The 19,962-nt window shown below is 37.4% G+C and overlaps 1 protein-coding gene across 1 annotated transcript in view; it reads right to left on the bottom strand.

Annotated features, from left to right (window-relative positions):
• LOC122803979 (CD63 antigen-like) overlaps positions 1-19,962 on the bottom strand; it is a 407,707-nt gene that overhangs the window by 303,108 nt on the left and 84,637 nt on the right. The window contains exon 2 of the mRNA XM_044073658.1: positions 6,498-6,709. Coding sequence (XP_043929593.1) covers positions 6,498-6,709 — 212 coding nt within the window. The remainder of the gene's footprint in view (positions 1-6,497; positions 6,710-19,962) is intronic.

Here is a 19,962-nt window from a genome sequence, read left to right as displayed (position 1 = left end):
CCAATCTTTAATGAGTTGGCAGCACCTTTGACAGAGCTGATGTGCAAAAATATTACATGGTCTTGGGTGAACAGCACCAGAGAGCATTTTAAGACCTTAAGCAGAAACTTGCAACCCCATCTACATTAAGATACTAAGATGTAAATAAACCAGTAAGTCTTTCCTGTGATGCTTCAAAATTTGGTCTTGCCGTAGTTATTCAAGAAGGCAGACCAGTAGCCTATGAATCTAAAACTCTTACCCAAACTGAAATACAATATGCTCAAATTGAGAAAGAACTTTTGGCAATAGTATTTGGATAAAAACAAAAACAAACAAACCAGTCCAAACAGACCAAAAGTAACTAAAAAACTAAAAATAATAAAAAGGACCACCAAGTACTAATGCAAATTTGCTTTAATGAACACAGATCCAAATAACTAAGAGCTTTCACCAGACAATTACTGGCTTCTTCAGAGTTTTGAACAGTGTTTGGATGTTCAAAGTTTCATGATTATATCTATGGTCGAGCAATTGAGATTGAAACAGATCACTGATCTCCAGTTACTATTCTAAAGAAGCATATGCATTTGGCTCCAGCGAGATTACAAAGAATGATGCTCAAATTGCAAAAGTACAACTTCAAAATGGTCTATACAAAAGGCAAACTTCTTTTTTTGGCTAATACCTTATCCAAATCACCCAGGAATACAATGGAACAGCTTCATGCACAGAATTTTGACTGACGTTATGGAAGTGCATAATTTTTCTAACACAAGATTTGATGTCCTGAGAGATCATGCAAAGACTTGTCCAATTTCACAAAAGCTCAACCACTACATTAATGTTGGATGGCCGTCAAAGCAATCTAGTGTACCACCTGAAGTGCAAACTTATTTTCCTTACAGAGATGAGATGTTGATGGAAGATGGCATTATTTTTAAAGGTCCTAAAATTGTTGTTCCTGATTCCTTACAACATGAATATATCCAGATTTTGCATCATGGTCACCCAGGTTCCAAATCTACCAAAAGAAGGGTGAGTGAACTAGTATCTTGGCCTTCTCTAGTAAAATACATTGATAAAAATACTTTCTTCTTATTCAGTATGCAATAGTACAAAACAGCATTTGCAAAAAGAACCACTTCAACTATGTCAAATTCTTGAACTACTTTGATCAACAGTAGCCACTGATGTATTCAAGTGTAACAATCAGCATTACTTAGTGTTGGCAGACTCTTATTCGAACTGGTTTGAGATTGATTTACTACCTAACCTAGTGTCTACTGCTGTTATCACCAAGTTGAAACATAATTTCTCAGTCCATGGTAGTCCACGCAGAGTTATTTCTGACAGCGGTACCCAATTCACGTCAGTTGTTTCAGAAATTTGCAAAAGAATGGGACTTTGTGCATATTACTAGTAGTCCAGAATATCCACAGTCAAACGGACTAGCTGAAGATGCAGTTTAGAGTGCAATTACTTGTAAGGTCAAAGTGTGATAATACCAATGTCTTTTTGAATTTACTTAATCTCAGAAACCTACCCCAGGACAATATACTTGGCTCAGCTGCTCAGAGACTTCTATCCATGCAAACCAGAACAAGATTGCCTATTAGTTCCTGTTTTTGAGGCTTAAAGCTAAGAACAGGACAATCAGAGCTCAACTATTCAGAAACAATTCTTTCCAGAAATCCAGTTATGATAAATTGAGCAGATTTCTTCACCCATTGAAAGGGGACAGCGAGGATACAAATGGCAAAAGGTATCAAGTGGATAGATTCAGTAACAGGTAGATGTACCGAACTGAGCTTCTACTTCTTAGAATAGGAGGGTGTGGCATACAGGAGAAACACAGGCATCTTCTTCCTATACCAGAATCAATATTGCAGAATTGTTCCTGTGATACAGACTAGATTTCAGAGCTATCCAGACAATGTTCCTGTTGCAGAATGTATCTTAACTTCTACTTCCATTCCTGATGATGTTCCTGATGTCCCTAAAGTTGAACATTCAGCAGAGATGGTCCCAGTTGCTAGACTGGATTCTAATTTCTATGTCACACAATTTGGTCATATTTTCAGACCTAGTATGAAATACACAGCAACCTGGACATAGTTTATATGTATTTTGTTCTGTATAATTGCATGAGAAATAATTTGTATTGACTGCATGTCAATTAATGTCAACATTGCATAACTCATTTCTCAAAGAGGGATGATGTAGAATAGTGGGTGTATATTGCATCTTTAAGAAGCGTTTCAAGGCTGGAATGTGCATATAAGTAGCCAGCATGTGCGAGCATGTAGGAGTGTAATAGCTAGTTTGTTTATACATTTAAGTTAATGTTATTAAACCTCAATCCTGATGTGTTTGCACATAATAAAGCTGCTTGAACAGAACCTAAAAAGACTCATTTTATCCTGACTAGACGAGTGATAAAAATCTTAAATTTAAGGTCATTAAGAAAATCAAATGAGGAAGAAAGGTTAAAACATGGAGTAGTGAAAACATATGAACTGGGGCACTGTTGCAAACTGGTTTATAAAAGAAAGGTCAGTATGAAGAACCTCTGTTAGCTCCCCCAAACCAAGTTCCATCCTTGTATAAAGCTTTTAGTCATCTTTTCTAGTGTTGGGTTTCTCTACTCACCATGACCTGTTATCCTGTAATTCAATATTTTCCATGAGTGAGAAGCTCATTGTACTAATGACCTGCTCTATCTATACAAGTATAATTATCTCCCATAGATTTTCCTGATGCAGCTTTCCAGCTCTCTTGACTTGTATCCCAATTCATATAGCAAGACACACCTTCTGAAGGGATACAAGATGAAGGTAGACAACTCTATGCAACTCAGAGAGCATTTTCTGCTTTGATTACTCCATAAGAAGACAGGACCACCAAAGAGAGATAAGTGGCTTTCCAGAATATTCCGTGCTAAATTTTACATTAACTATATTTGGTGGTTCCTGAAGATCCCCATAGGTTTTGAGACAATTATGTAGAAGCGGATTATGACAAGTAAGAACAAGGGATGTTACTAGCTGTACTTTCAGATGTCTGTGTGGTGTGCACCAGAGATGGTATACCTGGTATTCCTGTGGGGAGTATGCATGATCATTACAAATACGGCCACAAGTTCAGAAGCAGGTGTATGTAAGAACAGGAAAACAATGTTCCAGTAGTTGATAGTTTGACAAATGAGAATGACTTGACTACTAGTATTTCAATAATCTAGAATATGGACATGCTGGTAGTGCCACATGTATCATTTGTTTTTACTGCTGTCTTGTCTTTTACACCAAACATTTTATTATTTCTCTTGACTGGGCTATTTCTACATCAGTGATAGGGCTTGATTTTGTGGACTTTACAAAATATAGTAAGGTAGGATTATTCACTATTATTGCTGAATTCAATCTGAAACAGATGTGCTTACTGTCAAGAAAATATGAGCATGTACTTAGACATGCTGCTCGTCATAACAAGGTTACTAAAAATGGAAATACTTTCATTATCGGGAAAAAATAAACTTGCCTCATCTCAGAAAAGTGGTTATAATACATACCATGGGGTGTTACTCCCCACATTAAGGTGCAAGTGGGCTCACTCCCATTTAAATACTTTCCTAGGTGAGTGTCCATTTTGGATTTTATGATCACTAATGTATGGATTCTACATGATTTGTTTGCAGTCAATTATCAGATAAATTCATATTGCAGAATGTCGATATGAATTTGCTGTGTAGTGTCACAAATCCAGAAAGTTGTCAGATAATCTCTCCAACAATAACTAAACTCAAAACATCATGTTCATAAATGAGCAACATACAAAGGTTCAAAAAACCCCCAAAAATATTCTTTTTGCAGAGAGTAAGTCCCCCTCCACATCACTGATGTGAGGGAAAGCCCACCCTCATCTCTTTACATGCCAACTACAAGGTTAATCTCAGAGGGAAAAGTTAAAAACTCACCTTCTCCCTCTTCTTGGAGTTTAACAGCATTCAGCATGCTATCAGCTTAGAGCCAGCATTACCTTGCTTAAATATATTGTAGCAATGGTTTTCCAGCTACAATGTTCAGCACATCACTATAGCATGACTCGACATAATTAGATTTCCCTTCTGATATGCAAACATTTAATATAGGACGTGGTATTCGGTATAAAAATGCAATGCAGGTTTATAATTTCCCTGTAAATTGGGATCACCAGTTTTACTGAATCAGACATAAGAAATGCTCTGCTCATGGAGGATTTCAATCCTTGGCTGTGGATGGATGGATCCTTGTTTCACCAGTATATTTATACTTGCATCCCTTTGTTTCTTTCTGCCCACTGATGAGTTCACCACAACCCTGTATCCTCCTTTTCATTTCCTTTTCTTGTAGGCGTATTTCCTAAATCATTAACTTTTTTGAGATTTTTGTAGGTCTCGATTTCCCTCATCCCAGTCTATCATTTTTTTTTTATTTTTGAACATTAGCTTCCTGTCTCCTTTCCTCCTGTCTTCTCTCTCACTGGATCAGTTTCCCATTCTGTTTTGCCATCCCAGCCCAGATTTCTCAGTAAAACCTTTCCTATGTACAATATCCAGCTATTTACAATAATTCCTTCCTTATCCAGAGATACCTACTCTTTATGTGGTATGCGTCGTCCTTAGCACCCATCCTCTGTCATCACTATGACAACACTAATATTGAGCAATAGGCATAAACATACTCTGGTATCTGCACTCCATGCCTAGTTATTCTCATGGTCCCTTAAATTTTGTCATCCTTCTCTACCTTTTTCTCTTTTTAATCCATACGTTGTCTTCCACCACTTCTTACCTTTTTCCTAAACTTCTCCAACCTGTGTTTCTTGGGTATGATTCCCCTTCTCTTATAAAATAGGTTGTACTCTAATTTCTCTCTTGGCATCTTTTCTCCCCTATCACTTCACCTACTTCTTTGCCCTGCAACTATCCCGGTCTTTACAGATTAATGCTTTGATCTGGAGGTGTACTTTACCATTTCCTACTTATTGTAATGTAGTCAGTCAGTCAGTCAATCTCACTCTCTCATTAAAGATTTGGATTCAGAGTTTTCTCCCTTATTAGTTAGAACTCCCATTGACTAGGTGCTTCTGAATTATTTCAAAACACTCTGTGTGGTTCTCAAAGCGGTTCTCAAAGCGATGCCATACTGAAGTATGCAAAGGAAACCACTTTTGAACAAAATACAAAGAACTTTTCTGCTTTACAAGGAAAAAAAAAAAATCACTGTAAATTGCACTCTTTCTTTTTTTTTTTTTATAAGGTGCACATCAAACTATCTTGTGCAAAGATATGAAGAAATTCAAGCTGCAGACAGGTGCTGGATAAGTGTATGAATGCCATTTTGTCAGTGGGAATGTTCGCGATAAACTACATTGATGAGAAGAGATGTATACATCACATGTTGAGAGTTAACATTCCAGTAATTCATACACATTATAAAATATTAATCCCACTAGCAAAGCTCAAAACAAGCACACACACCATACCTTTCAACTGTCCAGATTTTTTCAGAATGCCCAGATTTATTCTGCATATTTTTGGTAGGCTCCTCATAAAATGTGTAGTTTTCTGACAAATCTCTGTGATGATCTGAGGACTGAGTCAATAAATAATGACATACATTTGAGTTTCAGATTTCATATCCTTCAGAAAATGTATGCAAGTACAAATCCTGTTATTCTAACAGCTTTTAAGTTTATAAGAACAATATTTAAAATCTGTCCCTATTTTATGGGCCTTTGTCTCCCCATTATTTTAGATCTTGTCCAGATTTCTTGCACAAAGGGGTTGAGGTATGATGCACACACAAACAAAATCCTTGTAAGTCGACTCATTCTAAAAGTTTAATATTAGAAGCACTAAACAGGCATAAATTAGAAAAAAATAAATCACATGTGGAGTAGGGCTTCCCACATCCAAAGTAAGGGACAGTTACAAATCAACTCAGCAGTCAGAGCATCTTGGGGAAGTGACAGTTTTTCCTTCACAGACTATACTGATTTGGAAACAAATGAGCAGTGACATTTTGAATTAATAATTCATCTTAAATATTTGGCAAGTTCTGTCAACAGCACGGTTTTAAAAAAATAGCCCAATCATTGAAGCAGGCTACTTCTGTCAATGAAAACCAAGAGTCAGACATGACTTTTAACCCTACGCAAACACCGCAAGCAATTGTAATAGACTAAACAAACAGCAAGCTGCAACTCATTCCTATGAGGTAAAATACATTATAGTAGTTCTATGTTGCACAGACCAGTTTGTGGAGTGAAATTACATTGTTAGAATTGTTAGTCTTGATAAATGTCCCTCGTTTTCACATTTGGAATAGTAATAGTTATAAAAAAAAAAAAACTTCTCTTTTCAGGTGGTATACAACTTGTGTTATAGAAATAAAATACATCTTAAGACAGAAAGAAAAAATGTTACTCTGTAAATTATATGTTAGACTGCAAAAATATGACAAAGATGGTTTTACCACTTTTATCATTGTGTAATTTTCCTTAAGAACTGAAACTGCTCCAAAGATAGACATGAAAAAGTTGAGGACACCCATGATAGTAAGAACAGCTGGTGCTCCAGATGTAGCATCTGTTATGACCATTGCAATGTCCAGCAGGTTCAGCTGTATTGCTGCTCCCACACACATCATTGCTACACCACATACCTGGGGAAAAAGAAAGAGACAGCCTCAAAATCTGAAACAACCACACAATTTAAAATAGTTCACATTTCACAAAACACCTGGTTTATTTATTTATTTTTTTATTTATTCATTCATTAATTTAGTATATTGCTTGGTTTGTGGACTCTTACTGTTCATTGTATCCCAGGTCATAGTTGGAAAAAGTTTAGACAAACAGCAGGATAACTTTTGTAACAAAAGATGAATTCTGTAATAACTGCACAGCTACATATTGCACATGACAGTGTCCAATCTAGGATTCAAGATACTACATTGTTGCCATTGTCCATTCAAATGAGACAGACAAAAGCTGCTTTTTTTAATTTAATTTAAATTATTCTCAGATATATTGCTCTGAGCTGCACTTTGCACAACAGCATGAAAACATGCAATTGATAGACACGGGCACTTTGTCTGAAGATTTAATAATAATAAATCATGATTAACCACTGTATCTGGGATTCACTTTATTGAAGAAATAAACACAAAACCAAAACCAGCGGCCTTCTTTTTAGAATTTTTGTTCATTGTGGACTTCAGTTTAAACCAATCAAATCTTAATGTTGTAGTTTGAACATGTGACGAAGTCCATAATGGGTGAAAGCGCCCAAGTAGAAGGACTTTACTTTTATATGTTATTTATCTCTTCAATACAGTGAATCTCTGATACATCAGTTAATTGTAGTTTATGATTATCTCTATGGTTATTCAGAGTGCCTTTGGATTATTTTACTCCTAGAAAGCTTAGTCAGAGCCATATCATTTACAGGGTTGTGCTAAAGGAGCAACTTATTATTTAGGACAGAGTTATGTTACTGCAAGCTATTTCCACCTTAGTAAAGTGCCTCCAATAGTTAATTATACCACAGATTTTTTTGGTACTTAATATGTTCTATTCTGTAGTCATAAGAATTTATCAAGGCTAATATTTAATATTTTGTATTCATAAGAATTCATTACAAAAAAAAAAGACAACCAGCAAACCGAAAATGCTGCACAAATATGTCTTGTATCCCCAAATGTCTAAACTTGGGCTAAATGAAAGGTCTTCCTTCAGCTGCCAGCCTCCAAGTTCAATCAAGACAAGCCATCAGTGGACATTAAAAAACAGCACATACTGCTACAACTTCAAGCATTAGTCACCATGCTTAAACCACAAAAGTAAAGCCAACAGCAATCCAAGAACCACTCAGTCAAAGAAAAGGGTCCAACAAACTATCTCCAACCAATGGTGTAAAAACTACTTCTTTAATAAAAATCCAATGCAGAACGATACACACAACACAGTAGAGTTAAATGCTTTCACCTAGTCTAAATACCAGGCTTCCTCAGAACTCTGTGCAATGAAATTAATCACGTTAAATAGCTTGAGTTAGCTTAAATTACATCATGTGACCACCCCACCTGAAAAAACAATTAAATTGTTTTAACATTTTTCTTTTTAATTTAAAAAAAAAAAAAAAAAAAAGTCATTAAAAATTGGTTCTTTAAAAATACAGTTCTATGAAAAAGTATATAACTATATTTTGAAACCATATTTTAAATGCATATTTTAAATGAGACCTGGTCTACTAAATTGAAAATAATGAATGACAAACATGATACAAAACATCGTGACAACCCCAAAATGTGAAAATGTATAAATTCATGCAAAAAAATCATATCTGTAAGTACAATGTGTAGTTCCTAAAACAGGAAAACAGTTTGACATTCATAGTGGTTATACATAATTACAATTCCTCATACTCATAATTTTACAGCTCTTAGTTTTAAAACACTGCTGATATTGATATTATTTAAATTATGTACAACCACTATGAATGTCAAACTGCATTACATTTATACATTTTCACATTTTGGGGTTGTCATGATGTTTTGTATCATGTTTGTCATTCATTATTTTCAATTTAGTGGACCAGGTCTCATTTAAATATGGTTTTAAAATATGGTTATATACTTTTTCACAGAACTGTATTTTTAAAGAACCGATTTTTAATAACTGTTTTTTTTTTAAATTAAAAAAAAAATGTTTTTAAACAATTTAATTGTTTTTTCAGGTGGGGTGGTCACATGATGTAATTTAAGCTAACTCAAGCTATTTAAGGCGATTAATTTCATTGCACAGAGTTCTGAAGAAGCCTGGTATTTAGACTAGGTGAAAGCGCTTACCTCTACTGTCTTGTGTATCATTCTGCATTGGATTTTTATTGTTTTTACACCATTGGTTGGAGATAGTTTGTTGGACCCTTTTCTTTGGCCGAGTGGACCATGCTTAAACCATTTACTAATAAAAATTTACTTGGCCGAGTGGACCATGCTTAAACTATTTACTAATAAAAATTTACTTTTGACTGCACAGTAAGACACACAGACTCTGCTTTCACAAGACTAGTAAAAAAAATAGGGCAACAGTGAGTTGTCTTTTGGTATAAAGCTCTCCAGTGCTTCAAGGGTCCTCGACATGAACAAGTATTACTAGGACAGGTCCACGTGGGTGTAAATGACCTGGTGTGCAAACCCTAAGGAATACGTATGGAGACATCTCCAAGCTCTTCAAGCATGCCAAAAATGCAGGAAAGACTGGTATTGAGTAGAATTCAAACTTTACCAAGAATGATGAGGTATAAGGAAAAGAAGATTGCTTTAAGCAATTGCTAAATAAATGGTATCATTAGAGGGAGAGCCAGTACGTGTCAGCATGAGGTGAACTGCTGCACAGCCCTACTTGCTTTGCCAAAGGAAGTTTGCACCTCTCATTCCAGGGCATCCACATATTGGGTAATGGCTTTGCCTGCAAAGTTCATCATTAATCTAAAAAACCTAAAAAAATACAACAATAAAGTACAGCAGAATAACAATGTGGCACTACTCAATGTTAACAGTCTAAATAAAACATTGCCCGACTTTGAAGCCCTCCTGCACTTGGAGCACATTTGTGTGTGTCTTATTTAAATCTGGTTTAAAAGTGCAGAAAGCACCCAGTCTATACCAAGGTTTGGCATCTACCACACAGTTTGACCCATAGGAAATGTGGAGTTATGTCCATATTTGTTAAAGACCCCCATTATCTCAAGGCAGATTCTCAGCGACCCACAAATCAGACTTATTGAGCTTCAACTCACTAAATACAACTATCATAACAGGTTACAGACCCCCCTTTGATGATCCCTGAATACCATGTCCATTTCGTAAATACATCAAAAGAACTACAGATAAATAACTTTCACCATCCTGGGAAATTAACTACCTATCAATAAACTGGGAGACCTATACCTCAGACATGGACTATATACAAAAATTCCTTGGTTTCGTAATCAAAAATTCCCTGGATCAAATAATCTAGTAGAAAATAAAACGTTCTTGACCTGGTCCTTAATATATATAATCTATATGCACAGTTTCACGGATATAATCATTCCCAATTAAGTCTGAACAAAAATTGATTATCTTCTCTTTCAAACCCCCTTAACCAGCAGATACAAATATTGCACTATTCAAGACTTCATCATAGAATTGCAGGAAGTTTGTACATTTGAAGTCAGTTCAAGTATAAGTATAACCCCAACAATGTTGAGATGGCTTGTAGTTATGTAAATAAATTCTACTCTCACCTAGAAAATTATATAAATCTGTCAGTCCCTAGAAAATTATATAAATCTGTCAGTCCCTACCAAAACTAAACAAAAATGGAAAAATGAGAGCAAACAACATGGTAATCCACATGCAAGAAACAATGCAATAAAACGATCATTAGAATATATAGCAAAACTAAAGATCCAAAATTGAAGTCAACATCAAAGGTTTATCCAAGTTACTGAAAAATAACATCAGGAAAACAATGGACTTCCTAAGCCAGTCTAAGTTCATAGAAGTTAGAATAATTACAAATCCTTTTTTTTCTCTATTATATCAGTAACTTATGAAACAATACCTTACACTGCTCTAAACTTCAGAATGACACTACTTACTCTGATCCAATGAATATTACAAATATATCAGCAGACAAATTCAGTGCAACTTTTCCCCCTCCCTGTAACATCTATACATAACTCACCTATAGCAAAGGACCTCAATCCCTCTATCATCACAAAAGAACACTTGCTAAATGTTCTCTCAAAAGCAAAAAATACGACATCCTCCATGTGACCCGGTAACATACCAGGCTGCTTGCTCAGCAGCAATAAACACTGGTGGACCCAGTCCAACTATTCAGCCTGAGCTTATCTACTGGCTTTGTCCCTGCAATTTGGCATACATCATTTATGATGCCACTACACAAGGGTGGCCATACCACAGACCCTGGAAATTACAGGCCCATCGGTCTGATGAGCCTCATCTGCAAGGGTATGGACCAGTCACAACCGACCTAATAATCTTACAAGACAAAGCCAATGTGCTGGCAGTCAAGAGTATTAATGAATCTGGTGAATTGAGAGGGTACATATCATCCCACCAAGGCATTTGAGATTGTACCACATACCAACATTATTAACAAGCTAAATGTACACCACGTTGACCACTATGTAGTTAGATGAATAGTTAATTGGCTGACTGACAGATCCCACAATCATAGTAGCAGATGCATCCTCAAAGAGCAACTGTTAGGGTACTACAAAGATCAATACTGGTATCTGTGCTGGTCGGCATATACATTTATCTCCAAATCAACAGGGAACTCTGGTTAACCAGGTCTCCAAATGATTAAACAAGACATTATACTTAAATCTCCTCTGTTGTACCAAGGCTACAATGTGAACTTGTACGTTAATAGTTAGTGCTCTAATAATGGGCTACAACTAAATGCTAATACAATATTGCTGCATTTAGAAAACAAGCTCTCCACCCATCTTATGACACAGAAACAGAGACCCCTTGAAACAATTGTAGATTACTCCTCCTACTTTGACCATCATGGTGCAGCAAAGGTATGGAAAGCCTTCTGCCGGACACAGCTGATCATAAAAGATAGTTCCTCTAGATCAAAAGTTCTTACCTATTTATATTCTGCACTGATCAGGCCCATCTTTGAATACAATGCCCACTTTGCAATATATCTTACTAAACATATCAGGTAGCTGGAAAGACCAGAAAGGTTTCTGACAAAAAAAAAGATCATGGGTGTAAAGGACCACAGCCTTCAAGAGAAGCTGGAAGCCTTGCTCCTGTATTCAGCATCTTATAAACACCTTAGAAATTATCTTTCCTTTGCCTCCCAGGCCATCAGGAATGCAGCACTTATTTCTCTAGAAATCAAACAGTCTAGCAAACACTAGAACCAGAGGCAACTTGCTACAGCAAATAAGTTATGCTAGAGAGACAAATTTGTCAAGCAATAACTGTCTCTTCTCTGAAGCAAACATCTCCAGATCAAGATGCTGCACCGTCTTCCTTTAATAAGGAATTAGAGAATTGGACTAGTTTGCTTAAAGCTGCAGAGTTAGGCCTTCTGCCATTTTCTGTTGTGAGACTGGAAAAGATAACTACTTATTTTCAACTGTTTTCTGTGCTTCTGAGTTACTAAAACATTTGCTGTACATCTGTTTAAATTTTTTTTTTGGTTTTAAGATTTAATTAATTCAGTCCTTACCTCTGTTCTGATTTTGTGTATCCCACCCACCTTCCCAGCTGCTGTTGTGGTATTAAAGCTTGGTCACTTAGTTGCCCACCTTTAGTATAATTTGAGGTTCAACACTACCCCCAGCCCCATTACATCAACTTATAAGTTGTAAAGGCCCATCCATCTAGCTTCTCAACCTTGAATTATCTTCTGTCCCCTCACTTTCTAAAAAAAAATGCGTCTCTTCCTACTTCATTTTGCTGCTTGTACTTAGTTCAGCTGCATTTAGTTTGCTGCATTTATTACTGCTTGTTGGTAGCCTTACTAAAATTGATGACAGTATTCTACTGAACTGCTGCTTTGAGCTGCTTTTTACTGTTGTGATTGTGAGCTAATTTATCACATTTGCATATTTTTTAAAGCAATTTACTGATTGACTATATTTCATTGCTATCTACTGCAATTCATTAATGTTAAACAGTCACAAGATGCAATGAAATGCAGTTAAACTGCAGTTTTTTATACTCTAGTTCTGTTCTTTTGTTTGTAAGTGGTTAATCTGTCATTCTTTTTTTTTTACTGTGTTCTTAACCTTAAATTGAGTACCCTAGTCTAAATACAGGTTTGCTCCATTCAGAGCTGCAGCTGCACACTTTTTAACCCTTTGTGAGGTATCCCAGCTACAAATTTTCCTTTAGTAGCACTTGTGTGATTACCTAGTAGTACTAGTCTTAGACCTTCCACCCTTTACCCGCTTAGCTCTCTCTGGCGTCTCTCAGTTTCTGACAAAAATGGATGGACAATTTCCTACGTTTTCTCCTGCCAGTCTGGTTGATATAAGCATTCTGAGACAGTGTAGCAACAGTCTCATGTACGCAGGCAACCCTCTACGACTACCACCTAGGAACACAATTTGTGAGAGATGCAATTACATCAAGAACCTAGAGTCATTGCTCTCTCTCCCACAAACCAGTATATGTGGCAGTGAGAAGGTTGTCAACACAAACGCCACACATCAAAATACCACTCATACCTACACAACACACACCCACATATGTGGAGGTGGTCAACAAAAGCATACCAAAAAAAATAAAAAATTGCGTTACCCTCATCAGACTGGATAAGGAAAAAAAGTCTTATCAGGTACTGTTATGACTCTGTCATAGTCCATGTTGGTGTGAATGACTTGAGATGTACCTCCCTGGACTATATGAAGACAGACATGATCAAGCTCACTGAATGTGTGTCCCAGGCAGGTATGTTCCTAGCCTTAAGCAGCATTCTACCATCATCCAGAATGATGCCTCAATAAAACAGAAAATGACAGAGTTTAACAATTGCCTTTGTTTCTGTTGTCATTCCAAGGGGATCCAGTACAGACAGCCTGGGATGGCATGAATGACAAACCATGATGCTTTGCCAGAGATGTCCTGCATCTGTCTCTCTTGGGCTTCAAGCTGCTGGCAAAGGCACTTGCCTTTTTTAGGCAATGCCATGAGGTCAAGCTACCAACATGAACATTTCATCAAAACGTAAATTAAAGGTCATGCTATTAAATGCAAGGAGTCTAAATAGGAAACTGCACTCACTGCAAGAGTGCAAGCTTTCTTAACCCTGGAAGATGCGGACCATTGTGCAGTCACAGAAACTTGGCTCAAAGCTGCAGAGAACACCCCAGTCATACCAGCTTGCTCATCCTATCATACATTCAGACTCGCAAAAGGAGGTGGAGTTTTTTATATATATATGACAATCCAGGTGCAGTTAACAATTGACAAGACCTCTATTCAAATCATTGCTACCTATTGGCCTCCAGCTTTGACTTAAGATGCCAACTCCAGCTATCTAGACCTCTTTGAATCTATCAAGATTCAACCCTTTACCCTGATCCTGGGCAACTTTATCTAACCATAGATTGGAAGAAATACTCATACCATAACATAAATGCCCAGAAAGTCCTTCATTTAGTCAATGCAAATGCCTTGGACCAGTTGGTTGACACCCCACAAGATTTGAAAATACAGACTTTGTATTAAGCAACATGAGTAACCACTGCAGCATCCCTACCGTGTCATCATCCTTGGTAAGATCAGACCACAAAGTCACCATCTCCCCCAACGTCACCATCTCCCCCAACTCCCCCCAGCTAAAAGTCACCATCTCCCCCAACTCCCCCCAGCTAGGATCAAACAAAAAAACTTCCCCAAGCTGATTACAGCCAACTGAGGGAAGGTATAAACACCTTCACTGCCCCTTCCCCTCCATAGGAACTGGTGCACATATCCAAACCTACACCAAAGTACTACCTGAGCATTTATATAGCTGCATGGAATTGAATACCCTATAGGACAAAATCCTCCTCCTCAAGAAGAGTAAACCTGTCTAGTGGAAATCTGCAATAAACTATAATAAAAGGAAAAAAATGCTATCCAGGATGAAAAAGGAGCAGGTGCCTAGTTGGCAGCAATATCTCCTTAGCCTGAGCAAGCAAATAAGAGCACTAGTGAAATCCTCCAAAGCAAACTGAAACCAAACTGGCCACATCTACTAAAGACAATCATAAGACCTTCTTCACATATGCCTGTAATCACAACGGAAACACCCAGATCTGCTTAGAACTGATAGTCAAGGACGCCACATACACAAACACCGCAGATATAGCCAACCTGCTGGCAGACAGGTTCAGTGAAAACTTCACCCCTTTGTCCCCCCTTCAGTGAATCAGGATATCCCCAGTACCTGTCCCCCCTCCCCTCATCTCTAGGGAGCAAGTCATCACTGCCCTCTCAAAGGCAAAAAATACAGCCTCCATGGGACCAGATAGCATCCCAGGCTGCATCCTACATGAACTCAGGCAGGAACTTGCAGGACCATTAGCCACTCTATTCAATCAAAGCCAGAGTACTGGTTTCATACCAGCCGAGTGGAGGACAGCCACTGTCATCCCTTTGCACAAAGGTGGGGCACCCATCAATCCAGGAAAATTATAGCCCCATCAGCCTAGCAATCCTGATCTGCAAGGCCATGGAGTGGATAATCATGGACTGGACTAACAAGGACATTGACAACCTCCAAAAATCTCGATCCTACACAGTTTGGTTTTGTCAATGGCAGGTCATGCCTGTTAAATTTGGTCGACTTCTTTGAGATAGTCACCAAAGCCATGGACGAGGGGAAGATGGTGCACACCACCTACTTTGACCTGGCCAAAGCCTTTGATACTATTCCCCACTCAGGTATAATAGATATTCTCTCAACTAGGCATCAATCCATATGTTACCAGATGGGTAGTGAACTGGTTCACTGATAGAACCTACCTAGTCAAAATAGGGGAAGCCACCTCAAGCAGTAGACTCATAATAAGTGGTATAACCCAGGGATAAGTCTTGGGGCCTCTTGTTGTTTGGGATATACTTTTCTGAGGTGCAGACCAAAACCAGTTGGCTACAGCTGAGAAAGTTTGCAGATGACTGCAAGCCAGATGCCGTTATCAATTCCCTTAATGATGTGGACATCTTCCAAGAGGGTCTCACCCAAACAAATGACTGGTGCCAGAAACATGGCCTCAAACTGAATGTCAAAAAATTCATCATCATCCCCTTTGGGGAAAGCGACATCCCCACAAGTTACCACATTAATAATAAATGTCCTAAGCATGCAGTCATAAGGGACTTGGGCACCCAGATTGATATCAAACTGACTTTTGACCACCATATTGCCTCCATTGTATAGAAAGCTTTCTACATGACCCACCTCATTAGTAAGGGCATCTCATCCAGGGAAAAGGTGGTCATAATATCCCTCCATTCTTCCCTTATTATAGACCCATTATTGAATACAATGCCCTTTCAGCATGTACCTCACAAAGTACATGCAGCAGCTGGAGACACCCCAGAGGTTCTTCACCAGGAGAATCCTGGGCCTCAATCATCTACCCTACACAGATATGCTGAAGACAATGTTCCTCGACTCAGTCTCCTACAGACTCCTCAGATGTGACCTCTGTCTGGCATAAATAGCAATCTGACCCCACCTTGATGGGACTGCTGCATATCTGCAAGTCACGCGCCCACTCGAGTAACCCACATGCACAACTGCAACGGGGTCCGTGACATCAATAGGATTTGCTGATGGGACAACTTTGTGTCCCAGAGACTCCCAGTTTTGTGGAATAGACACCCTCTCCACATAAAGCAGAGTACCTCATTAACCCTTTTAAGTGCAACCTGGAGAACTGAAGGGGAACAGAAAATACACCCCTGGGTTTCCACCTGTGTCCCTGTTGAACAGTGGCATAGGGTGCTGACTTGTTGGAACATGGGCTAAATTCTTGGCTAGGCTTGTTAGAGCCTCAGGGCAAATAGCCTAGTAACTTTCTATGATCCTGTGGAGGAGTATTTGTAATTTCACACCTGGTATGACTGGACATATGTTCTAACGGAGGGTACTGACAAGGCATAAGTGGCACAAGGCAAGTTGCTTTATATATGTCCTAGGATTCTATGATTTATCTCAATTTTGGAAGATATTTGAATTTTTTTTTTACACTGGCCTTTTTATATTTCATATATAACTGGCAAAATAAAACAAAAGTAATGAGGCTTTTTTTCTGAGATTGTAAGAGGACAATTGTAGCGGAAGTCATATTTTCTATGAATATGATTCAGTACTGAGATTCTGGGTTAGCTTTTAGACTTCTGGTTAATCTTTGCAGAATTATAATTTTCAAGTAACTAAACTTGATCTGATACTCTAATGCACCAATTTCATTATGTGTCATTAAAGATCCAATACAGTGCTAGATACTGATAGAAAGACAGCAGCAAAGACATGGGAAAAAACTAATTTGCATGAATTTATAAATATAACTGGTATGATACAGGATAAAGAAACAGACACCATTCATATGATACAGGATAAAGACACCATTCATATGATACAGGATAAAGAAACAGACACCATTCATATGAACAAAAGATTCTAAAATGAACTATAAATGCTGTCCAAAATTGGCAATAATAAAGTTACATTTCGGACAATAAAAAACAAACGTACGAATATAAAATAAAATTTGATTGGCTTAAATGTATATATTGCATTATAATGACTTGCGTATGCCACATGTATAGTATAAATAGTGAGTTTAACTATTATCAGAATTAATGAGTTACTTTTTGAATTATACTTTTAAAATGGCATATTCTGAGGGGATAGTTCTATATATTTTCATTCAACTGTATTTCTTGATCTGCAACAATTAACCCAAGTATGATCCCATGTATGATCCAACTAATTAACAAAATGTAGTCCTATCAAATAAAATGGCCCCAGTAAGGATCTAGGAACAATTGCAGAAAACAACTGAAACTCTGGACAGTGTGCATGCTGCATAGTCACTAAACATATTCTGTATATTAAAGACTTCTAAAGGCATGTTTAGTTACTACAGTGGGATCACTATCAGTTTGTATTTCACTGATCTGACTCATTAGAATACTGTATACACTAATACTGCAAACATAATACTGCATTATATAACCTTTAAACAAGTCACATGAAAGAGCTTGAAAAGGTGCAATAAAGGGAAGAATCCCGCAGCTGTTCAGGAAAATGCAGTTCAAAGTCCAGCTTTGGTACAAGAGATGGCTTTGAGTAATTTAAATGAAAAAGTAAATCCAATGTGCTCAGAGCTTATTAAAGTAAATGAAACTTTGAAGCTTGGAAGGAATTTTATCAACTTGAATAACAAAAGGCTGGAAAAAATGGAATAAGCTTTAAGCAGCTATTTAGATGAACTCATAAAACTTGAAAACAAACCAAACAAAAAAGGTCAAACTGAGGAAATGGCTGACTGAGTATGAGAGTGCTCAAGAAGAATGGTTTCAAAAAATGGTAGAGTTGGAGGACAGGGCACGCAGAGAAAACCTGAGAATTTCTGCCTTACTATAGAAACTGGAAGGAACAAACCATTAATTTTAGGAATGCACAAATAAGCAACTAGACTGGTATTCCATAGCAAGATTTGTTAATTTTAAGGACACATTGTGTGTATACTCCAAGACCTGCATTAATAAAGATGCCATTATACTAGAAGAGTTGATACTCAACAAATGGTGGCAGAAGGGCAATGTATTAAAAATTGGGGACAGCAGAGTGTGGAAAATGAATATTCACTGTACAAGAGAAAGGAAAATTTATCCCAGCAATTAGGGAATGTTGAGTGGCAGGTGCGAGATTCAAGCTGCTGTGCCCAGCTGTCTTCAGAATATTTTTTTCTGGAGGATCAAAGTCATGATGCAGAACAGACCAAGGAGGAAATACAAAAGTTTGTCCAACAAAACGTGAGCCATCAAAAGGAGGAAAAGTGGACTCCGCTTCAAATTCTTCCATTAACAGAGATAATTTGCAAATGAAACCTTTCCAATGTCCTAAAGGAAAATGCCCGAGAGGCAGGAAAAGTACAAGAGTTAACTAGCACTTGAACTGGAGTCTGAGGTTGGGAGATGGAGATGAACAGGAAGAACAGCAACACTGAAATTAGTAAATAAATGTTGGGCTATAAAGCATCAATCGCATTTGTGAATTATGGCTTACAAGAAAAAAAGATGGCAGAGAAAGATTTTGTTACACTTGTGGGGTGGGGATTGAATGGCATATATCCCACTTCATGGCATTAATATTTTGAAAGGACACTAAAAGGACAAAAAGAGAAACCAACAACTATTGTTCCTAACAGTATTTGTATACAACATTTCATGATAGAAATTGCTGGTTATATAGTCAAGCATTTTAAGTGAGTGATTGTTGTACGTGATGATACTAAAGTAAACCAGTAATTTCTTTTTTTGGCTTTAAGAAACTTAGACATTGCAATGTAAACAGAGAAGAAAGCTTGAACAGCAGCATGTTCAAGTAAATATGCTTTAATATTGGGCAGTTGAGAATGGGGGTGAGGTGTAAAAGGGCACTGATCATATATGTGCAGTAGAGATGTTCTCTTACTTTTGCATAGGTGACTGTCTGGATTAATTGCTTTGGCCTAATCTAATATGTTTCTTGTGTAGACAAATGCTATAAAAATAAGAAAACGCTGAATGTAATGAAACGTTTTCCTTTAGCAAATAAAGGTTCATCATGAGTTGAGAGGTCTGCAGTTGGGGTCAGCTGTACATTCTGTCCTTATGTTTCCTTGGACCCAAGCTGACTGCAGGCTCAGGCAATAAATCTTGAGAGCTCTGGACATTGTTTGCAGACAGAAATGTAATGTTAAAAAAGGTACAAGGCCAAGCAGCTTAGTAAAAAGCAAAAAAAAGTTTGAAAGTACTGGAAGTGAATAAGAGCAGTTTTTCAAGTACCTAAATACCTCAATGCATTTACTAGAACAGTGTATAAATTTAATGATGGCCAGTGCACTTTTCTGAAGTTAATGTTTTCTGAAAGCATACAAGCTGTTTTCCACATCTGGGAGGGAAATAAGAAAAGACATGGACAGCAATTCGTGCAAGTAGGAGCACAGGATGCAACATTCACTTTAGCATGGATAAACTTAATTTTAGGTCAGGTAATATTTGTGGGTGCAGTTGTTGATTTGGGACAACTGTTCTTATTAGGAAGGTTAAACATCATCATTTCAATTTTCAGGGTGTGCATTTTTTTGTTTATGAGTTTTCAGTAAAGTAAAAAAAGTCTTGTAAATATGAC

The sequence above is a fragment of the Protopterus annectens genome, chromosome 6.part0, assembly GCF_019279795.1.
Source record: "Protopterus annectens isolate FY-2018-M chromosome 6.part0, PAN1.0, whole genome shotgun sequence".
Taxonomy (NCBI): domain Eukaryota; kingdom Metazoa; phylum Chordata; order Ceratodontiformes; family Protopteridae; genus Protopterus; species Protopterus annectens.
Note: the sequence above shows the minus strand (reverse complement) of the source record. Positions and strands in the feature narration are given on the sequence as shown.